The 25,218-nt window shown below is 44.7% G+C and overlaps 1 protein-coding gene across 1 annotated transcript; it reads right to left on the bottom strand.

Moving 5' to 3' along the window:
• Positions 1-18,897: 18,897 nt before the first annotated feature.
• LOC144759630 (uncharacterized) lies at positions 18,898-21,091 on the bottom strand. The gene is made up of 3 exons (XM_078646494.1): positions 20,307-21,091; positions 20,042-20,222; positions 18,898-19,957 (listed from the first exon to the last, which is right to left on the bottom strand). The coding sequence occupies exons 1-3, from the start codon at positions 21,089-21,091 to the stop codon at positions 19,274-19,276; spliced, it is 1,650 nt and encodes a 549-aa protein (XP_078502620.1). The 3' UTR covers positions 18,898-19,273.
• Positions 21,092-25,218: the final 4,127 nt, after the last annotated feature.

The raw sequence follows: 25,218 nt of genomic DNA, 5'->3' as shown, positions 1-25,218 counted from the left end.
AGGCATCCATTTTGTGGATCTAAGGTCCTTTTAGAAATGAACCGCATTTAAGCAAAGTAACATGTCTTACCCCTCTAGAGGGGTGGAATGCTATCCCCGTTGCCAGAACTGGCGAGGGGATAGTATTCCAAATCGTATGACACCTTACACGACATGTTTTGAAAAAGCCAAACCAAAGTTGCTATATAACCGCGAGGATTATAAGGCACTTAAGAGTATATGGTATGGCATTATCCTGAAACAGCTTAGGGAGTTGTTCCCGACAGCTGCAGACAGGCTCAGCTCATGCTAGAGCTCCATCTCACATTAAACCACGCACTCTGCCTCCAGGATTGATGAGGCCTTCCATAGGAGTGGCTCACAGGTTTATATGTGTCCAGATATAGGTTTAGATATAGGTATACTATATCTAAGTAAGGGGTGGTTACACCACCTTACCCCAGCTGAGTGATCAGCCAGTTGTGTCAATTTAAGAACCAGCCAGGGGTGGCAAAAGATATGCTGCAGCCCCTGGTAGGCCTTGGTGGCCCCTATGCCCTGGGCACCTATAGTGCATTATACAGGGGCTGACAAGGAGTCCATTTCCAATTGGGGTATGTACCTAGGGTACATGGAATCCATTTTACAGAGAGAGCAGATGGCCTGGGGCCCTGATTAGCAGGGGACCAGGTCAACTAAGTCAAAAAACCAGCTAAACACAGGCAAAAAATCTGGGGTAACCATAGTCAGGTAGCCACCTTCCTACACAACCCCCCCCCCCCCCAAACGAAAGGAGATAAGGCTATCCTTGGCCAGGTAAGCCTATATTGCCTGAGTGGCCATATAAGGAAGTACCTGCACTAGCATGGGTACCCCCTGTCTCATGGTCCACTAAGCAGTCCCTCACCCTTGGGGTATTAGAGGGTCTCCACCATAGGGAATCACTACCTTGGGTGTGTTTATGCAAAGTTAAAGGCTGGTTTGGACATGGAGTATTGAAGTGAGGCCCCACTAAGTTAGGGCTCAGCTTCCTCCAATTATCTTCCACCATGTGTGCCTTTCTTTCTTTAACTGAGTTGCACTGTGCTCTCAGGGTCAACCTCTGGCTACCTAAAGCTGGAGGCTGGGTCCCTCTGTTTGGCTTGCTGGAGGGACAGTTCATATTTGGGCCCTTTGGGTCCCAGGTTTGGCTGTGCCCAACAGAATCCATCTGTGGGAGGTCCCTAACTGTTTTTAAGGGGGCTCCCTCAGGAGTTTTTAAAGTTTTCACCTCACTAGGGCTACTAGTTTTGGTGCCCCTAATCTGTTGATGGGGGTGCTTTATTTGACAGGGGGCCCTCTGGGTCTCACTGTCCTTCTTGTCCTCTGCAGCCCTGGGCTGAGTAAGGCAAGGTAGAGAGGGGCAGGTTACCTGCTCCAGACTGGGTCCCACCTGAGAAGGGTCCACTGACATCAGAGGCTCTGTCAGGCTAGGCCTAACCACCTCTGGGGCAGTTCCTTCATCAGGGGTAAGATCAGTTCCCTGAGGAGGCTGATCCTTTCCTAAAGTCTGGTGAGGGGGAGATTTCTCGTCCTCCTCTGTGCTCTCAGTTTGTGTGGAGTTATCCATCATTTCAGGCTTCACAACACACATATCAGTTTGAGTTTGGGCTGTGGCCATCACAGCCCCACCAACCTTTTCAGGAGGAGACTCAGTTTGGGTTTCTGCTGTTATCATAACAGCTTTGCTATTCTGTTCAGGAAGAGCTTTTACTAAAGATGGGGCAGAGAGTTTCTCAGCCCTACCAACCTTTTCAGGAGGGACATCTTGAATTGGGGCTGTAGCCATTACAGCCTCACTAACCTTTCCATTGGAATTTACCATTCTAGAATGGGTTTCCTGTTCAACCTCAGCCCAGGCTGAGATCTCCAAATCATTACCAAGTAGGCAGTCTACAGGCAAGTTTGGTGACACTGCCACTCTATTTGGGCCAATGACACCTCCCCAGCTGAGACTTACTACTGCCATGGGATGATTTGTTTTGATGCCATCAATGTTTGTCACCTGGTATGTGGCACCAGGTAAAAGTTGCTTAGAGGGGACTATGCCATCAGCCACCATGGTGATGCTAGCCCCTGTGTCTCTAAAAGCTTCAACTTTCAAACCATTGATGATGGGCTCTTGTCTATACTTGCTCAAGGTATTTGGGCAATCAGAGAAGTTGGCAAACCCCATGCCAGTCTCATAAACAAGATCATTGGGTAATGGGGACCTGGATAGGCCAGGGTCCACCTGAGCTCCAAAAGTAAACCCACCCAGATTCCTGGGTGTGCTCCCACTTCCTGGGGGATTACTGTTGACAGTAACAGGAGGTGTTGGAGCTGGCTTTGGAGGTATATTCTCTTTATTGTTATTCTTGGGACAACAGTTGTCTGTTTTGTAATGCCCAACCTGTTTACAGGCATAACAATAAGGCTTTTTCTCAGTTGAAGAAGTGTCTTGGGACCCACCCCCATTCTTGGAGTTTTGGGGCCCTGGGGAAGTCTTTTCTTTATTTTTATCCCCACCCTTATCTTGAGGCTTGGTAGACTCCTTCTTCTGGTTACTGTCCTGATTCTTAGGCCTAATCCTGGTTCTGATCCACTTGTCTGCCTTCTTTCCCAATTCTTGGGGAGAGGTCAGATCAGAGTCCACCAGGTGCTGGTGTAAGAGCTGGTTCTGACAATTACTTAGGATCTGCTCCCTCATAATCAAATTATACAATCCTGTAAAGTCATGTACTTTGCTGCCATGTAGCCAACCCTCCAGAGCCTTAGTAGCACAATCTACTAAATCAGTCCAGTCCTGTGTCTGTGTCTTCTGGGTGTCTCTGAACTTCAACCTGTACTGTTCAGTGGTTAAGCCAAACCCATCTATTAGGACACTCTTCAGGACTTTGTAATTGTTTGCATCCTCATGTCTGACAGTGAGGAGCTTATCTCTCCCTTTCTCTGAAAAGGAGTACCATAAGATTGCTGCCCACTGTTCCTCAGGAACCTGCTGTACCATGCAGGCTCTCTCAAGAGCAGTTATCCACTTGTGGATGTCATCCCCTTCCTTGTAGGGGGGCACAATCTTTGTCAGGTTTCTACTATCATAGGACCTGGGTTTCTCTTTAGGAATATTGCTGCCACCAGTGGCATCTAAGCCACACAATTTTTGCTCTCTTGCCAAGGCAAGTCTAGCTTGAGCCAAGGCTACCTCCTCCCTCTCTATTTGGAGTTTGACAGCCCTCATTCTGGCCATATGCTCTAGCTTTTGAGAAGCAGTCATGCCTCTCTGAGATTCTCTTGAGGCACTAGAAATATGAGAGTCCCCTCAGGGAGATCTCACTCTTCTGTTGCCTGGGAGAATGTTATAGGGTCTGGGGAGGTGCTGGCCCTCTCCATTCCCCAGTAGGTCTAAGTTGGCCTGGTTAAGCCTGGCAACTAGGACCTGGCTACCCCTCTGATCCTGATCTTCTGGGTCCTCAACATCTGAGTCCTCTTCCCCCTCCTCTCCTTCTTCCTCCTCTGGAGTGGTATCAGTTACAGGTGGGTTTACTCCATCTCCTGACTCTAAGGTAACTTCATTCACCTTCTCTAAGTCATCCTGTTCTAGAATGGCTATCAGGATAGGACAGGTGGGACTTCTGCCCCTTTTTAACCCTCTTGATACGCACAAGGCAATCAAGTCCTTTCGGGTTAACTTGTCATAGCTGGAAGTTGTCTTGGTAAGGTCAACTGTCACAGGAGCAGACCCTGAGGCTTTTCCTGTGTCAGACATGACTGCTAGTGAGGTGTAAGTGGTGCACTTACCTACACTAAGTGTTTTCCTACTGTACCTTGCTAGTGAGTTGTAGTCAGGGTGTGCTAATCCCTTTAATCTACAACTACTAAGTTCAGTAGAACTTAATATGCTAAGCTTTTGATTTTATATGTACCTAGAGGTACTTGATGTGATCTTTTAATTTGATAAAAGATTGCAATGGTAAAACAACAGCAAGCTCAAATCCGCACCGCTGCTCACCAATGTGAGAAGTGGGCCTGATAGGTGATGTTTCCAATTCTGGAACCACCTGTTATCAGACCAAACATTCCCTTATGGTGTCTGGTTGTAAGTCAACCTTATTAGACAAGCTATCCTAGGGGTAGCATGGACTAAGCAGCCTAAAGGCTTAACTTAAGAGGTCGTTTTAAGCGAGCTGTTTTACCACATACAATCAAGTAATATCAAATGAAAGGACACCACACAAGTATATATTATAAAAATATATGTATTTATTACTAAAAACAATCCCCAGTATTCTTTATGAATAAAGGGGCACAAGCGTTAAATCAAAAGCACAGTTTAAACATACAAAGTTGCACAATTATGGATGAGGGCGGGGGGCCACTCAAACCATGTACTAAACAAGTGGTATACGAGATACCAATCGAACAGTGGTTAGGCCTAGGGCCTAGGGAATCGCTGGGAGCAGTCGGGACGAGCAATGCTGAAGTCGGGAGAGGCCCACGGGATTCGGGAGCAATGCGGAAAGCGCACGCATGCACCAATGTTAACCAATGGTGCGTAAAAGTTGTAAAGTTAAAGTTTAAGGACACTTCCGCTGAACCTAGAGGAACAAAACTTAAGACACAGACCCTAGAGATGTGTACCAGTGTGGGAACACCGGCGGAGCAAAGTTACCTCACCCACAGGAAGCGGGTGCACAGGGTCGAAGTTGAGTCGGGTTTCGTCACGCAGGCTCTTGGTGCTTGAAGCTGAAAGGGCTGCAGGCGGGGTGAAAGAGAAGTGTCCGGTGGAGTCCAAGGGTGGACTCGAGTCGAAAAGTACCTGAAAGCAGAGGGGACAGAGTCTGGGTCACTCAGCAGTGACCAGGGTGGAACCAGGACGGAACCAGGCAATGTCGGGCGCAATCAGGTGGTCGTCGAGGAGCTTCTCTCCGCTGTCACGTGGGCTCTGGGGCATCTGCGACGTCCAGGAGCGGGTCACGATCTGTCCCACGAGGGCTCTCACCGTCGGCGCAGTCGGCTTCAAGTTTGGAGCAAACAACACTTGGCAAGAGCAATCCACGCGAAACCGGGAGATTGCTTCTCACTCGAACCAGGAGGGTCATAGTGGGGGCTCCTTTTCAGAGGAGCTGGTGCAGATCTGGAGCAACCAGATTTGCAGGTCGAATTTCAAAGTTCGTCGGTACAGGGGCCACTAGCCGGCTGGCAAGTGACCGGGCCAATGCATTGAGCTAAATGGAGCAGAAGGGCCCCACGCAGCACTCGTCGAGTGTGGAGGGCTGAACTTCGGTGCAAGAGTGGCTCAGGGTTGGGGCTTCTCAAACCCCGGTGTACAGCTTCGAGGGTCACTCGTGGGCTGCACGGTCAGCGTCTCGTGGTCAATTCAAGATGGCGTGCCCCACGCTTCCGGTCGCCTCCACGGGTCTCAGCTCTGCAGGGACTGTGGATCGGGCTGTTGGAAGGCAGGCAAGCTTAATCTCGTCGTTCTCTGTCGCTTGAGTTCCGGCGGGAACTGCGACAAAGCAGACGTCGATGGCTGGATGGTGCCTGTTTGCACAGGGTGGTCACTCCTTGACCACAAGGGAGATTCTTCAGTCTTCTACGTTGAGTAGGATGTCGAAGGGTCCAGAGTTTCGTTTCTTATGTTTCATCAGGAAATCTAAAGTGCATTGGCACTGCTCCCAGTCTTATACTAATTTTGGGGGCTGGATTGCCTGCTAGGTCCCCTCCTATGGGTGGGACCCAGGAAGTGGGTGGATACACCCCCTTCCTTTGATCCAGGCCACCCTGGCACGAGGGCTGGAGTGCCCCAGAACCGGTTTGGCCGGATTATGCAAGGGGCAGCCTTGTGCGCCCCAAGCAGTGTCTGGTTTCTCTCAAACCTCCCTGCTACAATCCACTATCTCCTGTCTGGAGGGTGGTAACACCCCCCTGCGACAGGAAACCCTTCGTCCAGGCCCCATTTGGCTGAGTTTCGGTCAGCTTCAGGGGGTCAGACTTCTGTCTGTGGCAGAGGCATCCATTTTGTGGATCTAAGGTCCTTTTAGAAATTAACCGCATTTAAGCAAAGTAACATGTCTTACCCCTCTAGAGGGGTGGAATGCTATCCCCGTCGCCAGAACTGGCGAGGGGATAGTATTCCAAATCGTATGACACCTTACACGACATGTTTTGATAAAGCCAAACCAAAGTTGCTATATAACCGCGAGGATTATAAGGCACTTAAGAGTATATGGTATGGCATTATCCTGAAACAGCTTAGGGAGTTGTTCCCGACAGCTGCAGACAGGCTCAGCTCATGCTAGAGCTCCATCTCACATTAAACCACGCACTCTGCCTCCAGGATTGATGAGGCCTTCCATAGGAGTGGCTCACAGGTTTATATGTGTTCAGATATAGGTTTAGATATAGGTATACTATATCTAAGTAAGGGGTGGTTACACCACCTTACCCCAGCTGAGTGATCAGCCAGTTGTGTCAATTTAAGAACCAGCCAGGGGTGGCAAAAGATATGCTGCAGCCCCTGGTAGGCCTTGGTGGCCCCTATGCCCTGGGCACCTATAGTGCATTATACAGGGGCTGACAAGGAGTCCATTTCCAATTGGGGTATGTACCTAGGGTACATGGAATCCATTTTACAGAGAGAGCAGATGGCCTGGGGCCCTGATTAGCAGGGGACCAGGTCAACTAAGTCAAAAAACCAGCTAAACACAGGCAAAAAATCTGGGGTAACCATAGTCAGGTAGCCACCTTCCTACAAGGAGAATAATGGGACCTAGGAAAGTGGACAAAATATTTATGGGCAAAAGTAACTGCACACACGTCACAAGGCTGTCGCCCATCAAGGACAGCAATACTGGGTCCTCACCTGGACTGATGGGTTACAAGGGACTATTCTTTGTCTGCGGACCATGGGCATACTTTTACCTGCCTCCAGGTTGGTACGGCCGTTGTTACCTTGCATCAATAATACCACGTATGGTCCACTTCTCAGACATAGCACAGGTCAAAAGTGCTGTTCTTATATACCTGACAACAGCAAGAACATAGATAGGGCAATCCATAACATAAAGGATGTTAGGGATAAGGCAGAGAGCTCATGGATCATAAAGGCTGTTATCATAATAGCAGCTGTGTTATTGACACTCTGCATTATGATACAGTTCCCTTGTCTCCTACTGCTTACGCTCTATGCACCATGGCCATGAGCACAGCCATGAGCCAGAGCAACAGGCAGTGGCTGAGGTACCTGCCATGGATATGAATATGTTGGCACGCAGGGTATATTGATTTGGTATCAGATTTGGGAATGCTGAAGCCATCTTGGATTTTGATACCAAATGATTGTAGCTTCAGGCCCTATTAACTTAGCCTACATCTAAAAACCTCCATCTTGGGATGTTTTGCCCTTTCACCGTCTGAGAAGTGCAGTGCTTGCATTTCTCTACGCCCAGATGAGGTATGTGACACACTGCTTGCACAATACATTTCATTAGACAATAACAGATTTCGCAATATTACTCATCGCCCTGCTTATGCCGCAGTTTTGTATGGAAATATACCAGGCCATGACAGCTCGCATCTTGATTGACTGTCCCCAAAACTGCTCATTCTGATCACATGGTTAGCTACAGTATGGGTGCATCAAATGTATCACACCTTACAAGGAGATGTCTTGTTACAGATCTTATCCATTGGCTGTGGGATTCATGGTGTACTGTAAACTACATATAATACTTCTTGCTACGTATCATATGGGTGGTCTTGTGGTTTGAGTCTATAAAGTGTACCAGACTCAATAAATCTTTGGACATTCTAGCTTCTATGCTGACTGTCACCGTGTTGCACGTTAAAATTGTTATTTGTTGTGGCTAATAAATATACCATTTTCTGAGCTGACAACATTCTGTGGTTGTGTTTGTCTTCCTATCATTAATTATCCCTTGTATTTCAGACTCGCTTCTACAGTTCCTTGAATGCTGTCTTCTTGGTGGTGTGGATCAGCTGGTGGTGTTTGCGGGTGGCGTGCTTGAGGGCAGTCATGTTGTCTGTAGTCGGGTCTTTGCGCCAGGCTTTCTCGAGGGTGCGGCAGTTCTTCTTGAAGTTCATGAGATCGTTGTTGAACCAGAAAGCCTTCTTGCTGCCGGGCCTGCTGGGATGGTTTTTCAGGGGTGCGAGGTCGTCAGCGCAGTTGGTGATCCACTGTGTGAGGTTGATGGCTGCCTGGTTGGGGTCCGTTGAGCTGGCGGGAGGATTCTGGTTCAGGAATGTGGAGAGCTAACTCGGTGTAGAAGCTAAGCCCCGCAGCGTAGGCACTGTACAATTAAAACCACAATCAAGCCAGTAGTGTTGTAAGCGGCAACAGGGCTCTGCCACCGCCCGAACTCACCGCAACACGACCACCAGCTCTACTTCCTTTATGCCTGCCTATTAGCAACTAGACCGCTGACCGGCCCTCCGGAAGTGCATGGCTCTTCCTACCCCGCCCTCCGCGCAACGGTACTGGTTACCGCATCGGACCGGGGCGGGTAGGCGTCACAATTGAGCCCAGGAAACTGCAAGGTAGGAGTTGCCCTCAAAGGGAAAGAAATGATATTTTAAAATGTTAAAAATAACTCTGTGTAGAAGCTAAGCCCCGCAGCGTAGGCACTGTACGATTAAAACCACAATCAAGCCAGTAGTGTTGTAAGCGGCAACAGGGCTCTGCCACCGCCTGAACTCACCGCAACGCGACCACCAGCTCTCCTTCCTTTATGCCTGCCTATTAGCAACTAGACCGCTGACCGGCCCTCCGGAAGTGCCTGGCTCTCCCTACCCCGCCCTCCGCGCAACGGTACTGGTTACAGCGTCGGACCGGGACGGGTAGGCGTCACAATCGAGCCCAGGACACTGCAAGGTAGGAGTTGCCTCCAAATCAATAGGCAATGAAACATGTTGGCTCTCTATGATGAAAAGAGGCAACAGAGTGTCCTTTTAATGTGAGCAAACCCACAGCATAGAATAAAGGTGATAAGCTAGTGTTGGTTATAGCTCGTCTTTAAAACATAAAGTGGTCCCTAAATGCTAGGATCTACTTTATGGGGTCAGTATTTTAGTACTTAGAGCAACACTTTAGTACACATTACCAGTAAGTTCACGACTGGTTTCACTGCACACTTAACATATGTGCACTTCACCATCACCATTATTCATTTGTCTTTACTGTTTCCTTTAGGGTACGGGTCTGCTGATGATGAGAACCTGAGTCCACTACTGAGTCCACTGGTGAGAACCAACCAGTGGACTCCCATGGTGTTACTTCCGTGAGGCACCCTATACCCTTTCACATTTTTGTACGTTTTTCACTTTATTGGCACTCACTTGCATTATTAGGATTGTATCTATTACACTAAGCACTGGGTTACACTATTTAGGAACATTTTTATACATAGAACAGGGACCAATAGAGAAAGACAGTGTAGGATTCACTGCTCAAGCAGGACACGATATTGTGGCAGCTATTGACAGATATTAGGCCCACGTGCATCTGTTCTAGCATTTAGGCCAGGTCTCTATTGTGTTTTACTTCAGTGAGTGGGGGGCTGACCTGGCTTATATAGTGCCCCTCAGGCTCCTTGGTGAATTTACAAATAAAACAATTTGCCAGAATCACCTAATGTGGTCAAGTGGGTAAGCCGGGACTGATCCCAGGTTTTCTTGTTTCCCATTGTGCAAGTCGGCATCTATTTCTCTCTCATTTGACATAAACGTTAATTATTTGTCTTTAACTCTTGGTGCATGAGGTGTGAGTCTGGGTGGCAGGAAGAAGCCACACTCGGCTTGTTTTGGGCTCAAGGATAGAAGAGAACCGTGTACTGAGCCAGAGCCAGGCATATGGCTCGAGCCTTCAGTGGTTTGTCCACCTCTATCACATAATGGCAATCAAATGGACAAAGACATAGGAATCACTTGATGTGACCGTGGTGAAATAATGTGGTCAAGTAGGAGTATTAACACCACAGCACAAGTTCCCTTGCTATGCAGTCAATACGATTCTCACTACTTCATATTTCAGTGAGTGGGCTCTGAGAATGGGTGTCCTACCCTAATGTGTAACATAAAATGGATAGTTGGCTTACAGTCCTGTTTTATTATCACATACTTATTACAAGTGTTTAGTTTGAATGCAGTTATTCCTGTTACTGATAAAACCGAATACAAAGATCTTGAGAACACAATTCGTCACAAGGGGAGGCTGGGAATTATGACAAACAAGACTCCTGGTTTTATAGACTTCATCTTGTTTGTTACATAATTTGGGTATCAGTGGCTTTGATGGTGCGACTCAGGACTGTTCTTATCAATGAAATGCAGATGATGGAGGCTGCCCAAACTTTTAATAGAGTCCACAACCAGAATATTTTGGCCAAGATGTCAAGCCAGGAGTAAATGACAGTGAGGATTGTGGCTGCCCAACTCAGTGAACTACACACCTTGTTGGGGAGTTTCACAAGGATTTCTAAAAGCACTTGCTACTTTAAATGACCCTGCTTCTAAGCACTCCAAATGTTTACAGATAAGAGATTAAAAGCATAAGTAGATTGTGAGGCCTAAGATTGTATTTCATTCCAATTAAATAATCAAGTTACCTCATGTGTAAACTTGATTGATCAAACGTAGCAATAGCCGGCAGAGAAGTTTTGCTTCAGGGTCCAGTACACGGATAGCAACGGAAATACAGCACAACACAGAACTGTCAAATCTATGTCTCATGTAAACACTAGGGGATTCATTTAGAGGGCAGTGTGGTATGCCCTCAATAACCCCATGAGTAACAGTCCACACAATGTACAGGCTTTGTTCCCCCTATTTACAACCTTACATCCCCCCGAATCCCCTGCCAGACCCTATCCCTGCTGATGCCAATGTGGCCCTCTGTCACCCAGCAGACCATATGTTTGAGGCATGTGAGCTGTGGATCACATGCTTTGCATACTCCCGCCATCTAGTTTTTTAGGTCTGGATGTTTGCAAGTTGTTCTTCGAAGTATTTCCAGTCACAAGGTAGGTGATTCCTCCTTTCCGTGATAGTGCGGATGGGCATCGACTCCATTGTTAGATTTATTTTTCGCCATCATGTTCGGACGTCTATTGCTGCACTCCGCGTCAAAACCGTTGCTTCGGGTTCCCCCCGCTGAGCAATCCACTTTACCCACGTCGGAACTGTTTTCAAACACGTATTCCACTTCTCCACGTATCGTGTCCGTCGAAGAAAAACATCTACAATCAGAGGTCTGGGAAAGGCCGTCCAGCCTACCCTCTTCGGTCCACTTCGCAGTCGATGATATGGATCCCATTTAAATTCTGCCCTTGGTGCAGCACTAAGTATACGTGCACTGATCTGCACGAAGTTTGCAACTTGTGCTTGTCTCCGGAGCACAACGAAGAGAACTGTGACGTGGGTAAATCGTTCTGATCGAAGAAAACGGTCCATGATAGTCGGGCTTGATGTCAGGAGATGCAAACTCAAAACATCGACTACATGCCGGACATCTTTGGCAAATATTTCGAACAGGAATTCAACGCACAAGGGGCTGATTCGGTTTGAGTCAAGGTCGAGCTATATAAAACTCTGCAAAAAAAAAATCCCTGAATCGGACTCAGACGCGGAAGAAGACTTGCCGCAAGGTCAACATACCGTGAGTACCGAAAGCCCCTTAACCCAAAACCCAAGTCAACCAAAACAAAAGGCTTCAGTCCCACCCCCGCCTTCAGGCCACGGTCAGCACCAACAACATGTTTCCGATGCCCTACCCTCCGGCTCGGCACAAAACACGTCTCTAAACCTTCTGGCTCGGGATCGAGTCAGCCAAAGACTGGCACCGAGCCGAAGCATTCAGGCTCGAAGCCATAATCCGCTTCGGAGCTGAAATCCTTGATGTCAAAGACAAAGCCTCCTTCGGCACCGAAACTTTTGCCGTCAAAAGGAGATTCCACCCCAGCACCAAAATCTTCAGCACCGAAACCCAAAACTGTGCCTCCAAAGCAGCAGGGTCCAGATTTCGACGTTCCAACATCCAAATTGGACCTAAAACAAAATTAACTATACATAAATACTGATACAAGATGTGTTCTTACTAAGTCACCTCAGAAACGTAAACCTGAGTCACAAGAAAGACTCTTACTTTATTCCTTTCAAGAAGAAGAATGTGGATACTAACCCTACTCCCTTTCCACATTCTTCAACACCAACTTCTCCACCTTTACATCATTTGTTAATCACACCCACTAACTCTCCAGGATGATGATGGGGATGGGGGGAGACTCTTCTACATATAGATCCCTGGAGAGACTATCACACAGATTCACCAAGATCTTTACCCTGCAAAGCCTTCTCCTGATGACAATGTAGGACACCTAGAGGTGCTCACTAAGGCTGCAGAATATCATGGGGTGCAGGTACATAAGGAAGCTCTAGAGGAAGATTTCCTAACCCTCACTACCACACCTGGGGCTAGTTACACTCTGCCTATTCTTAGAGGCATGATGAGACATGCGGACAACATTTTCAAAGATCCACTGCGGGCCCGCATTCTAACCCCCAGAATTGAAAATGATAAGGCTGCTCCTTCAGATCCAGTCTTTATTAAAGGTCAGCTACCACTAGACTCTTTGGTAGTCTCTAATGCCCGTAAAAGGACCAATTCACAGACCACAGGGATGCTCCCCCTCCAGTTAAGGAGTCAAAACTATTAGACGCCTCTGGTAAGAGAGTAGCAAACCACTGGCGCGTTGCCAACACCCAGGCTCTGCCAGACAGATTTGACAGGGCACACTGGGTTGAAATGGAGCAGTTGCTGCAACATCTCCCAGATGAATGTAAAGCAAAGTCCCAAGATTTAGTTCAGGAGGGAAAGCTCATATCCAATTCCTCAATAAGATGCGCTTTAGATGCTGCAGACACTGCAGCTGACGGGGGGGGGGGTAACATGAGTGTGTTACGTAAAAGACATGATTGGCTAGGGATTTCTGGGTTCAAACTTGAAGTCCAGCAGTCTACTTTAAATATCCTTTTGACAAGGAGCATCTCTTTGACCCCGAAGCAGATAAGTCCTTGGAGAAGATGAAAAAAGACAAAGAGGTAGCCAAATCTATCGGAGCTCTACAGTCTCCTTCTAACCGTGGCTCCTTTTTTCGCCCTTTCTACCAGGGAAGACCATATCTTTAGACAACACTGCCACCTCTTACAAAGGTAACAACTAATCTTCTGCTACGAGAGGTTTCTTTAGAGGAGGATAACAAAGGTCGAGGCAAGGGTTCAGTACCGCGTAATTCCCAATCTCCCAACAGTGACTTGCTCACACTTCCCCCGGCCATTTAACACCTATTGGGGGACTTCTTCTACAATTCCTCTCCATTTGGCAATCTATCACTATGGACAAATTATTTAATATGGTCATTGCCTGGAACTTACCAACATTCCTCCAAACATACCACCAGGTTCTCACAAAATGTCGCCAGAATATTACACTTACATTTACACTTCAACAAGAAGTACAGTCTCTCCTCTCCAAAGGAGCCGTAGAACCTGAGCTGTTATAACATCAAGGAACAGGGGGCGTACTCCTTGTATTTTCTATTCCCAAAAAAGATGGCTCATTGAGACCCTTTCTAGACCTCAGGGAATTAAACCCTTTACATACTTTCAGAGCATTTCCACCTGGTGATACGGCAACAATTCATCCCTCTTCTAAAGCAGGGCGCTTTATTGTCTACCCTAGATTTAAAAGAAGCATATTTCCACATTCCAATTCATCCCGCTCATCACAAATATCTCAGAATCAAGGTAATACCATTTGGATTTACCACTGCCACCAGGGTATTTACCAAATGCCTTGCACTAGTCACAGCACATCTCAGGAGAGAACACATCCATGTCTTCCCATACCTGGACGACTGGCTCATCAAAGCAAGCAATTACCAAAGGTGTCTTTAACACACTCAAACCATTATTCATTTACTTCACCAACTAGGATTACAGCCTTCCAACGTACAAACTTATCTGGGAGCCACAATAGACGCTGACAAAGCTCTAGCCTCTCCCAATACAGCCAGGATTCATAACATTCAGTCCCTTCCCGCTCAATTTCAGCCCAACCAGGCATTGCCAGCAAGAGTATTCATGCAACTACTAGGGATGATGGCGCCTTGCATTATAATTTTTCCCCCCATGCAAGGCTTCACGTGCGTCCCCTTCAAGAATGCTTAGCAAGTCCGCCGAACCAGTCGCAGGGTCAGTTGACCGTTCTAGTGTTGATAGATGGTCGCACCCATCGCTCTCCGCAGTGGTGGAACACACAAAATGTATCCAAAGGGCGGCCCTTATCGACCCTGTTCCACAGACAGGGCTAACAGCAGACGCATCGCTCACTGATTGCAGCGCTCACCTACAGACTCGCACAGTCCAAGGGTTGTGGACTCTAAAATACAAGAGCCTTCATATCAATCACCTGGAGCTACTAACAGTATTTCAAGTGCTCAAAGCCTTCCTACCTCACCTTACAGGCAAAACTGTCCTAGTATGCACAGAAAACATGCTAGCTATATATTACATACAAAAACAGGGGGGGGGGGGGACACAGTCTCCAACTGTCACGCCTAGCACAAGCCATTTCAAAATTGGCCATCCATCAAAAAATGTATCTCCTAGCAGAATATCTTCCAGGAGTGAACAATCAGATTGCAGACAGAGGCAGCAAATCCACGAGTGGGCAATTCATCAGTAGGTTCTCCTTCCCTACTTTCAGGAATGGGGATTTCCACACATAGACCTGTTCGCCACAGCTCACAACGCAAAATGCCAAAGCTTCGCCTCCAGGTTCCCACACCCACTCTCCAAAGGCAATGCCATATGGATGAACTGGTCAGGGATATTTTCTTATGCTTTTCCATCTCTCCCACTCATTCCGCTGGTAGTTCGGAAGCTCAGACAAACATCCCTCAAACTGATTCTCATAGTTCCCTCATGGGCACGTCAACCTTGGTTCACCACCCTGCTAGAGCTCTCAGTAGTTCCACATCAAAAGCTGCATCTCAACTCCAGTCTCCTCACTCAGTGCCATGGAGAAATCAGGCATCCAAATCCCAACGAACTCAACCTAGCGATTTGGCTACGGAGGTCATAAAGTTTGGTTATTTACAATTACCACCCGACTTTGTGAATATCCTAAAGGAGGCTAGGAGACCTACTACAAGGGCATGTTATGCAGCAAAATGGAAAGAATTTGTTATCTATTGTACAAATAACAATATCAATCCCCTTGATGCCTCAGTGCAAAACATCATCTGTTGCCTCTTACGCGTACAGCAATCTGGAATAGCCTACACATCCATCTGCTTGCATTTAGCAGCAGTAGCTGCATACTTACAAAACAGACAACACTTTTCTCTATTCAGAGTACCAGTTAATAAGGACTTTATGGGAGGATTAAAAAGAGTAATATCACCAAGAGTCCCACCTGCACCAAAGTGGAACTTGGACATAGTCCTTACAAGGCTGATGGGTCCACCTTTTGAACCAAAGCACAGGTGTCCATTACAATTTCTCTCCGGGAAGGTTGCTTTTCACAATCATTTCCTTAAGGAGATTTGGTGAACTCCAGGCACTAACTATACAAGAACCTTACTTTCAACTTCATAAAGACAAAGTGGTTCTATGAACCAATCCCAAATTTCTACCTAAAGTGGTTTCTGCTTTTCACATCAATCAATCTGTCGAGTTACCTGTGTTCTTTCCTCAACCTGATTCTGTAGCAGAACGAGTTCTACACACATTAGATGTTAGAAGAGCTCTACTATATTATGCGGAAAGAACAAAAGATTGTCGCAAGACAAAACAGCTCTTTGTTGTTTTTTTGCCACCACACAAAGGCAATACTATATCTAAATCGGGCATTGCAAGATGGATTGTCAAATGTATCAAAACATGTTATGTGAAAGCGAAAATAACCTTGACAATACCGCCTAGGGCGCATTGCACCTGCAAAATAGGGGCAACTATGGCCTTCTCAGGGAATATTCCCTTAGCTGACATCTTTAAGGCAGCAACATGGTCTACACTGCACACATTCACCAAACCTTCTTGTGTAGATGTGTTAGTGAAGCAACAGGCTAATGTAGGCCAGGCAGTACTTAAAACACTTTTTCAAACAACGGCAACAGCTATACGTTAGCCACGCTTTGGGAGTTACTGCTGTATAGTCTATGTAAAGCATGTGATCTACAGCTCACATGCCTCGAACGGATAATGGTACTTACCCAGTAACCATCTGTTCTTGGCATGTAGAGCGGTAGATTCACATGCGCCCACTCCCCTCCCCAGGTACCTACACCTGTTGAAGTTCTTCTTACTTACATACAAACGCATGGACATCTCTATTCTACCTTTACTAACTCCATTCTCACCCTCTGCTCAAAAACAATCTAACAATGGAGCCGATGCCCATGAGCACTATCACCGAAAGGAGAAGTCACCTACCTCGTGACTGGAAAGCCTTCTTCAAAGAAAAACAACTTGCAAACATCCAGACACAATTTTAGATGGCAGGAGCATGCAAAGCATGTGAATCTACAGCTCCACATGCCAAGAACAGATGCTTACTGGGAAAGTAACATTATCCTTTTGGCCCCTGGGAAAATGTTTGAGATTACCCGTACAATAAAATGGTGCAGTTGTAAACACACAGCATTTCTCATTTTTTATGTTTGAAACATTTTATTGAATAATAAAACCTAATAAACATAATCTAATTAATAAAGCATAAATAAACATAAGCTGCTATACATATAATAGACAAAAGTGGTACATAAAACTCAACATACTGTAACATAGCATTCTGTAACACAGCATAGTTATGTAGAGCAAAATTCTTAATATCAGGCAACCTAAAAAGTTAAACAATGGAAATGTTCATGAAAAAAGGAAAGGAAATAAAGAAGGTGGGATACAGAGATTTCATTAATGTAATGCTTCCAACATATAGAAAAACAAATACAAATGATCTTTTTACACAAATATGTACAAAAATTAAAAGACTAAGAGAAATATTGTGAACAATAATCATATCGTGAACAATGATCATTTTATATTGTAATTAAAATTCAATTTGAATGTTCAAGGAGGCTTTTTGACTTTATCAGTGTTATTTGACTTATGACTTATGACACGGACATGAATACTTTCTGGAGAAGAACCGCCTCGTAGAGTTCAAAATCATATATTTTTCTACACTAGCAATTAAGTTATAAACTTGAATTCGATCCACTTTGTGGTAAAACACTTCTCTTTCCAACAAGCATCACAGGACCACTTATTGTTATTTTCCCAATTACTGATAATGTTTTAGGTGGCAACAACAATAAATATGTTTACTATTTTACCATTGAAAGGAAAAACATACCACGTCTAAATCATGCTGCACAACAGGGCATTCTTAGGTGTAACATTCATTAAGGTTTGACCAGACCTGAAACCATAACTCCTTATTTTTGGGGAATTTAAATGTCATATGGAAATAGTTCCAGCAGACCCAGCACAAGACCAGTATCATTTAGAAGATGAGTTAATTCTAATTAGAGAATATGTGCTGATAAATAATCTATTGATGTAAAATACAGTGGTCAGGCCATGTTTGTGTATCTAATCTATTCAGATTTTAACTCCATACTTTGTTCCATAAATTTGTGAGGCATAATACTTGAAGGTCCATCTCTCAGCTCAGTTCTATTACAGTTTTATTTCTGATAATAGTAATTGAGATCAATGATAAATAGCTTTTTGAAGCCATGGGTGGACTTGATCCTTAGTCTAAATTATTATCTGCAACAGATGCCAGAACATACAGATAAAATCTAAAAGGTTTGAATATGTTTATTATAGTGGTTTTGAGAAAACCAAGAAACACACATTGTTCCTAATACTCAGAAAATGTATCTAAACATTATGAGTACATCATATCTCCTGTTGAAGGTCCAGAGGCAGCTTTGGCTACATTTCTGTATGTGACAAAATTTGGAAACATATTTAACAAAACATTAAAGCTTAATGTCAGAAATTCTGTCCTTAAATAAGTATTGTGTCAGAGTTAAGTGCAATGGTTTCATTTGATCTCAAGCAATACTAACATTAAATAGGTAGGTGTACAGGTTACTAACTCAACTAATGGTATTAGCAACCTTAATTTGGAGACAATTTAGCAAAATAGGGATTTACCATTCACAAACACCTGATTCGATAATTCCTATGGTTTGCAATGCTAAAACCCTTTTTCAAATATACTAAGCCCATTTAAGGATTCAGAATGTGGAAGGGGGATAATAATAGTGACCCTTCTGAAACTTTAATACATCCTTGTGGTATGTATTAAGTTGTACGACCAAACGTAGGTTGCAAAACATTATTAGGAGGGGGTAATCCATTTGAATGTGAATGGAAAATGGGCTGCATTTAAAAAAATGAAAGATTCCTTTATCTAAAAGCTATCACAGAAACGGTAGTCTGCTGACCCCAAAAGGAACCACTTTTACCAAATGTATTATTTTTGATGGAGGTTTAATATATTTTATATTTCTGAGATTCAGGGCCTGATTTAGGTCTCGGCAGATGGTTTACTCCATCACACTGGTGACGGATATCCCTTCCGATAAAATATAATTCCCATAGGACAAAAAGGAATTTATATTTTGGGTGACAGGATATACGTCACCGTTGTCACACAGTAACCCGTCAGAGATCTAAATCAGGCCCTTAGTCTCCAATATTTTTGTCCTATGGTGTAGAAAGACTTTGACACTGAGCTGCGCGATGTCTCCTACCGGCGTGTAGCAGGACTGCTTTAAAGTTTCAGGATCCAGTCTGGCGCCTGGGGAATATTCTCACGGTGAAAAATTAGCAGGTAAAGGAGTATCCACCAGAAACAGCGTGACCAAAGGTAAGTAACTTGTTTATTCCGTTTTACTTCTGCTGTATTTTATCATGAAAATTCTGCATTCAATAATGTTAACAAAGTGTACAAAACACTGCACCCAAAATATATATTTCAGTCTTATGTAAACAAACAAGGGTGAGTAGAAGCCTTTTGGGTCTAGTACATTTTAGACAGAAATAATGTGAAGGCTTTTTCCCTCTGAGTGAGTACACTCATGTCGAATGAAAAGCAGTTTGTAACCAAAGATTTGCTTGCATTACAAGCACTCATAAGGTTTTTCCCCAGTATGGGATCTCTCATGACATGTAACACTGTCTTTCAGATAAAAGCTTTTCTGGCATAAGGATTTTCTCCAGTGTGGAGTTTCTCATGTTGAGTGAGAAAGCGTTTTTCTCTGAAGGTTTTCTGGCATTCAGAGCACTCATATGGTTTTTTCCCAGTGTGGAGTCTCTCATGGTTAGTGAGGGTGTGCCTATCAAAGAGGCATTTCTGGCATTCAGAGCACTGGTGACGCTTCTTTCCTGTGTGTGTTTGCTCATGTAGTGTGAGACTGCATTTAAAATGTAATCTTTTCTGGCAATCAGAGCAAGGAAATTTATTTTGGACTGTGTGTGTTTGCTTATGGTGCTTGTAACAGCTTCTACCTCGTTTGTAGCAGTTAGAGCTCTGATAAGTTTTTCCCCCACTGTGGATTCTTACATGTTGAGTGAGATAAGATTTATGTCTGAAACTTTTTGGGCATTCAGAGCACCGATAACGGTGTTGCCCAGTGTGAGTTCTTGTATGGCTAGTAAGTCCTCTTTTTTCACTGAAACATTTTTGGCATTCGGAGCACATATAAGGTTTTTCCAAAGAATGCGTTACTGCATATCGAGTAAGTCGCCATTTGTTACGAAACTTTTTCTGGCATTCAGAGCACTGAAAAGGTTTTTCCCCTGTGTGGGTTCTTGTATGTTCAGTGAGTCTTCTTTTTTCACGGAAACATTTCTGGCATTCGGAGCAGGGAAAAGGTTTTTCCAAAGAGTGGGTTATTGCATGTTGAGTAAGACTCGGTTTGTTACGAAACCTTTGCTGGCATTCAGAGCACTGATAAGGTTTTTCCCCAGTGTGGGTTCTTGTATGATCAGTGAGACTGCTTTTTTCACTGAAACATTTCTGGCATTCAGGGCACTGATAAGGTTTTTCTCCAGTGTGGATTCTTATGTGCCGAGTGAGACTGCTTTTTACAGTAAAACACATCTGGCATTCAGAGCACTGATTAGGTTTTACCAAAGAGTGGGTTATTGCATGTCGAGAAAGACTCGGTTTGTTACAAAACCTTTGCTGGCATTTAGAACACTGATAAGGTTGTTCCCCAGTGTGGGTTCTTATATGTTCAGTGAGTCTGCTGTTGTAACTGAAACATTTCTGGCATTCAGGGCACTGATAAGGTTTCTCTCCAGTGTGGGCTATTGTATGCCGGGTGAGAGTGTTTTTGTCAATGAAACATTTCTGGCATTCCGTGCACTGATAAGGTTTTTCCCCAGTGTGGGTTCTTGTATGCCGAGTGAGAGTGCTTTGGCCACTGAAACATTTCTGGCATTCCGAGCACTGATATGGTTTTTCCCCAGAGTGGGTTCTTGCATGTCGAGAAAGACTCAATTTGCTACAAAATCTTTGCTTGCATTCAGAACACTGATAAGGTTTTTCCTCTGTGTGGATTCTCACATGTTCAGTTAGATACGATTTATTGCGGAAACATTTTTGGCATTCAGAACACTGATAAGGTTTTTCCCCAGAGTGGGTTTTTGCATGTCGAGAAAGACTCAATTTGCTACAGAATCTTTGCTTGCATTCAGAACACTGAAAAGGTTTTTCCCCTGTGTGGATTCTCACATGTTCAATTAGATGCGATTTATTGCGGAATTTTTTTGGGCATTCAGAACACTGATAGAGTTTATCCCCAGTGAGCAATCTCACATGTTCAGTGACATGAGATTTATGGCTGAATCTTTCTTCCCCAGCTTGTGTTATTTCGTGTTGAGTGAGGCTGGTTTGAACACTGAATTTGTTCTCATGGTCCGTGTTTTTACAAGATTTATTTCTAGAGCTTATGTCACCAAGTTTGTTTTTCTTTTGCTTTTGCTCATATGCCATGCTAGGAGTGAACCAGATCCTTCCTAGGGGCTGGCTTGTTTAGAAAGCGGTCAGCATTAATCTCTGAAAGAAATCATGTGCAATCTCCTTAACACTTGAATTGAGCAAAATTTGTCTGGAAGCAGCCCTATAACACCTGTTGAAAGGTTTCTTGCAGATAATGGTCTTCAGGTTATGTCCTCTCCGGCAGCAACTTATTTTGTGGCTGATGTTTTTCTCACATTCATTTGTATAGGTTCTTAGCAACGCAGTGATAAAGGTGTTAGTTGGATATTTAATGATTAAATGTTAAGTTCCATTTTGCACTGATGTAATGGCAGTAACTGAGGGTGTTAGAACGGGCACAGTACTATTGTGGATCACCAGTCGCAGAACATCAGTTCCTTTTAACCTTCTTATACATTGAGCAAAGTTTGTAGTTCTGATGACAGGGATTCACATTAGATATAGCGCCCCAGTGTTCACTTAAGCAGTTTTTATATTTAACAGTTCTACATATACTCCTGCACAGCAGATAATGCTAAGCCGATTTACATAGAATTCATCAGAGAACAGTACACAATAAAAAGGAAACATTTATTTGAGATGGTCATGGACATAATGAAGTTGTGTATCTTTAAGGGTATTGCAAAAGTCAGGCGAGTGGTTGAGGTGTTATATCCAGAGGCAGATAGTCTCAAAGTTGTCACTGGTTAAAAACAGTTGTTGAGCAAGAGTGATTTTAATCTCAGTGCTTTTGGCTGTCGGATGTGTCGGCTTCAAAGTCTTCTTTCAGTGTCTTTTCTATGATGGCCTGCAGAAGAAACCTTTTGCAAAAACTTTCTTTTATGCACCGTGTGCTTCCTCTCTGGAATTAGATGAGGTTTTAGATTAACGTTTATTTTGTCATGCTGAGGCAATTCGTCTTTCTGATAATATTTCAGATGAGGATGCAGAAGTGGTCTTGCAACATTATTTCTGATGCTGTGTGCACAGATATGGCTTTGCTCTGGGTTTATGAAATGCAAAATTAGAGACTTCACTTACAGCTATAGTACTTTTCCCAGCTCCCAGGTCTGCGCCACATCTAGATTTTAGAAATTCTTCAAACTTAAAATGCTGGATGTCCTTCCGTTTTTCAAAATAATCCTCCTTATGGCACTGACATTCGGTTGCTAGCGCTAAACCTTGCGTACTTTGCACGTAATTTCAATCCCCTGTAGAGTTAAAATTGAACAGTTAATAGAAGTAAATTTCCAAAAATATAAATTACAAGTCAAATGAATGCAGAATTGTAGACTTTTGATAAATGTGCGCTGTTTTTCTGACACAGCAGAGCGAAGAATTGTAAACTGAGAGCACTCAGATGTAAGAGTGAGAATTTGTAAAATTTTCAAAATTTTAATAGACTTGCATAACTTACATGTACCCTGTGGAGTTGTAACACAGTATCCCAGAGTCATATGGACTGGCACAAAACATCTATTAAAAAAAAATACTATTCATTCATTTGTAATGCAGATTTCTGGGATGGGAATGTCCCCTCCATTGACAATGGGCGTTTTCCCCTGTCGAGTTGCCAACTGCATGTATCTGTTATCCTGACTTTTGATTTTTGGCCTCAGCTTCACGATAATCTATTGTGTGTTACGAGCCCTATGCCTAGATCTATCCCTCGCCTAACTCAAGCGCAAAGAAATTAAAGTGTACTTTCATGTGATAATTTTATTCCAGCTGATTATCAGTTGTTAGGTTTTTCTGACACGATTTTTCCAGATGGAAACATTTGACGGAAAAGCTGCATATGACTTGTGCTGTCTTTTTTTCTAACTGGGGGAACACACAATGCTTCGCCCTGTTAGAAACAGATTCCCCTTCCCTCCCCTACTCTTGCCACCCCCAAAACCAACTACATGAATATATCAACCACCGGCTGGAAACAGGTGGTAAATATTAGCGAGAAAAACCCTATGAAAAGGCAAATTGCGTGTGGTTTGAAGACCAGAAAAATGTGCTTCTCATGGCAGTTCCCCATTCAATTCCACCTTGCACCTGTATGTTACTGGGCAAACCTATCACAACGTAACAGAAAACCATTATGTGAGAAGTTTCTGCCACCCCAGTACTGTGCAACTTGTAGCAAGGGACTATGAGAGGTCTTGGACCGGACCTGTGACCTGGAGGGTCACACCAAGTGTGCCATTATTTAAGGCAGAGGCCTGTCATGGGTTTAACAGATAGAGCAGTGGTGGCAATGCACCATGTTGTAAGGATCAATAGCCTGATGAGATCTTTGCATCAGGATCACTGGAGTGGGGTCCTACTGACCCACCCATGTAATGCTCTGTTTCTATGTCCCTGTCCAGGCTTTGCGCTAACATCTCAAGTGCGTGTTAACGATGTTGGTGTGTGTAGCCTGTGAGGGGCATACACAGAATGTGAGAGTGTGCCAGAGTAAACTACATCTCCTTTCTGCCAGTTGTGTATACAAGTGGGACCATCTAGCCCTCGTGTATGCTCCAGTTCAAAGTCCTCTGTTACCAAGGAATAAAGTGCTCTGCAGAGCACTCAGGTGCTTGCTTGCCACCAGGGATGGTGTCTGCCTGACAGTCTATCCAAGTTGAAGGGACACCACCAGCAGGCTGAAATGATTACTGGTACCGGTCCTGAAGAGCCTAGAAGCCTGCCTGCCTGCCTGTCAGGTTAGAGAAGGGATTTTGACTATCCAACAGGAGGTCGAGGCTGTCCTGGAAGAAGCAAGGTCCAGAGCATCACTAGCAGCTGTATGGGGCCGGAGGAAGCCAACTACTGGAAATCCATCCAGCAGGACCAGGGAGTCAGACAGTCCCCCCAGACTCTCCCAACAGTTCAATGCAGAAAATAATACTCTATGACAACGTCCTTGACGACGCCCAGTGCGGTGAAGAATGTGTGCTGCTAACCAGCCGGCGCAGGGCTGCATATGCCAAATTCTTAAGTAACCCAAGAGGGGCTGAATCTACGGACTTCCTGGAGAGACTGTGTGGGGTTGTATCTGCCAAATTCCTGAGAGGTCCATGGCAGAAGCCCATGAGGGACTACTCCAGTGCCGAACACCCTGTCTGAGGTTACGCCTGGGGTTCAGCCGGCCACAATGGGGGCTCAATTGCCGATGGTGGGGCCTCCAGAGGGCCTTCACTCACCAACAGGACAGGTGTGACCGCAAAACTTTAGGACTTCTGATCTTCACTGTAAACTGTAAAGAAAAGGCAAAGCGGGTGCCCTACTGAACGCTGCCATGCACCCAGGACGTAAGAGCTCCACAAAAGCCTGCTAGTGGGCCACTGCTCTCTCAAGTGCACGGGCGTGCCCTGCGAGTGCTGGACAGCTGGAACAGCTGGAACGGGACCCTGACAGGACTGACTCATGTTGTTAAGGGGTAAGACACTTAAGACTGAGAGCCCATGTGTATGAGGGTGAATGAACTGCACCTGTACTATATTCATGCCGCTCCTAAATGCCCCTGGAGGGGACGAGGGATCAGAACCAGAAGAAAAATAAATGATACTAGGGAGGGCAGGGATAGACATGAGTGAACGCAGCACCCGAAAACTTAGAAGGAAGAGGTATTGACCTGCTTTTGATTCATGTAGTATAGGTTGCAACTGAGTGAGTAAAGTAAATTTTCTTAGCAAGATAAGCAGTGTGCTGGACATTCATTCTATTGAGGCTGTTGGTTTGTTGTTGAGCTCTGAGTTAAAGCAGCCAACATTACCAAGCTGAGAATTCTGAGTACTACTCGCCCTCGCTACCTTGAGAGTCAAGTACAAAAAGGGTTTACTCTGCCCAGTTTGCACAGCTATTCTAGGACAGGTCTTGGGACATCAAAGGAAAATGATGTCAACCCAGTAGCTCCTGTCTACACCGTGGACCCTGAACTGGATTGAACACAAAGGCTGGAACAAAAGTCTCTTGCTAGGATCTGCCAAGCTAAGGCGTTTTCCCATTTTATGTTTTCTGGACACCAAAATAAATTTTTTACATTTATTTATCCTTTTCCAGTCTGACATGATTTAACGTAAACAGTAACTTGTTCAGCTGACATTGTAGAGCTAAACATACTCAATATATATAGTAATGGAAAAAAACAGACAATGTTAAGGCAAGGA

This window comes from Lissotriton helveticus, chromosome 1_1 (assembly GCF_964261635.1).
Source record: "Lissotriton helveticus chromosome 1_1, aLisHel1.1, whole genome shotgun sequence".
In the NCBI taxonomy this organism is placed as follows: Eukaryota; Metazoa; Chordata; class Amphibia; order Caudata; family Salamandridae; genus Lissotriton; species Lissotriton helveticus.
The sequence above is the reverse complement of the archived record's forward strand: the minus strand, read 5'-3'. Positions and strand labels throughout refer to the sequence as shown.

What these genes read in the sequence shown, in the direction of transcription:
- LOC144759630 (XM_078646494.1), bottom strand. Translation starts at nt 21,091, where the DNA reads ATGGCATATGAGCAAAAGCAAAAGAAAAACAAACTTGGTGACATAAGC. An exon ending in ATAAGAACCCACACTGGGGA is followed by an intron (nt 20,223 to 20,306) that starts ACAACCTTATCA and finishes CCACTCTTTGGT; the next exon opens with AAAACCTAATCAGTGCTCTG. An exon ending in CTGGGGAAAAACCTTATCAG is followed by an intron (nt 19,958 to 20,041) that starts TGCTCTGAATGC and finishes AAACCTTTTCCC; the next exon opens with TGCTCCGAATGCCAGAAATG.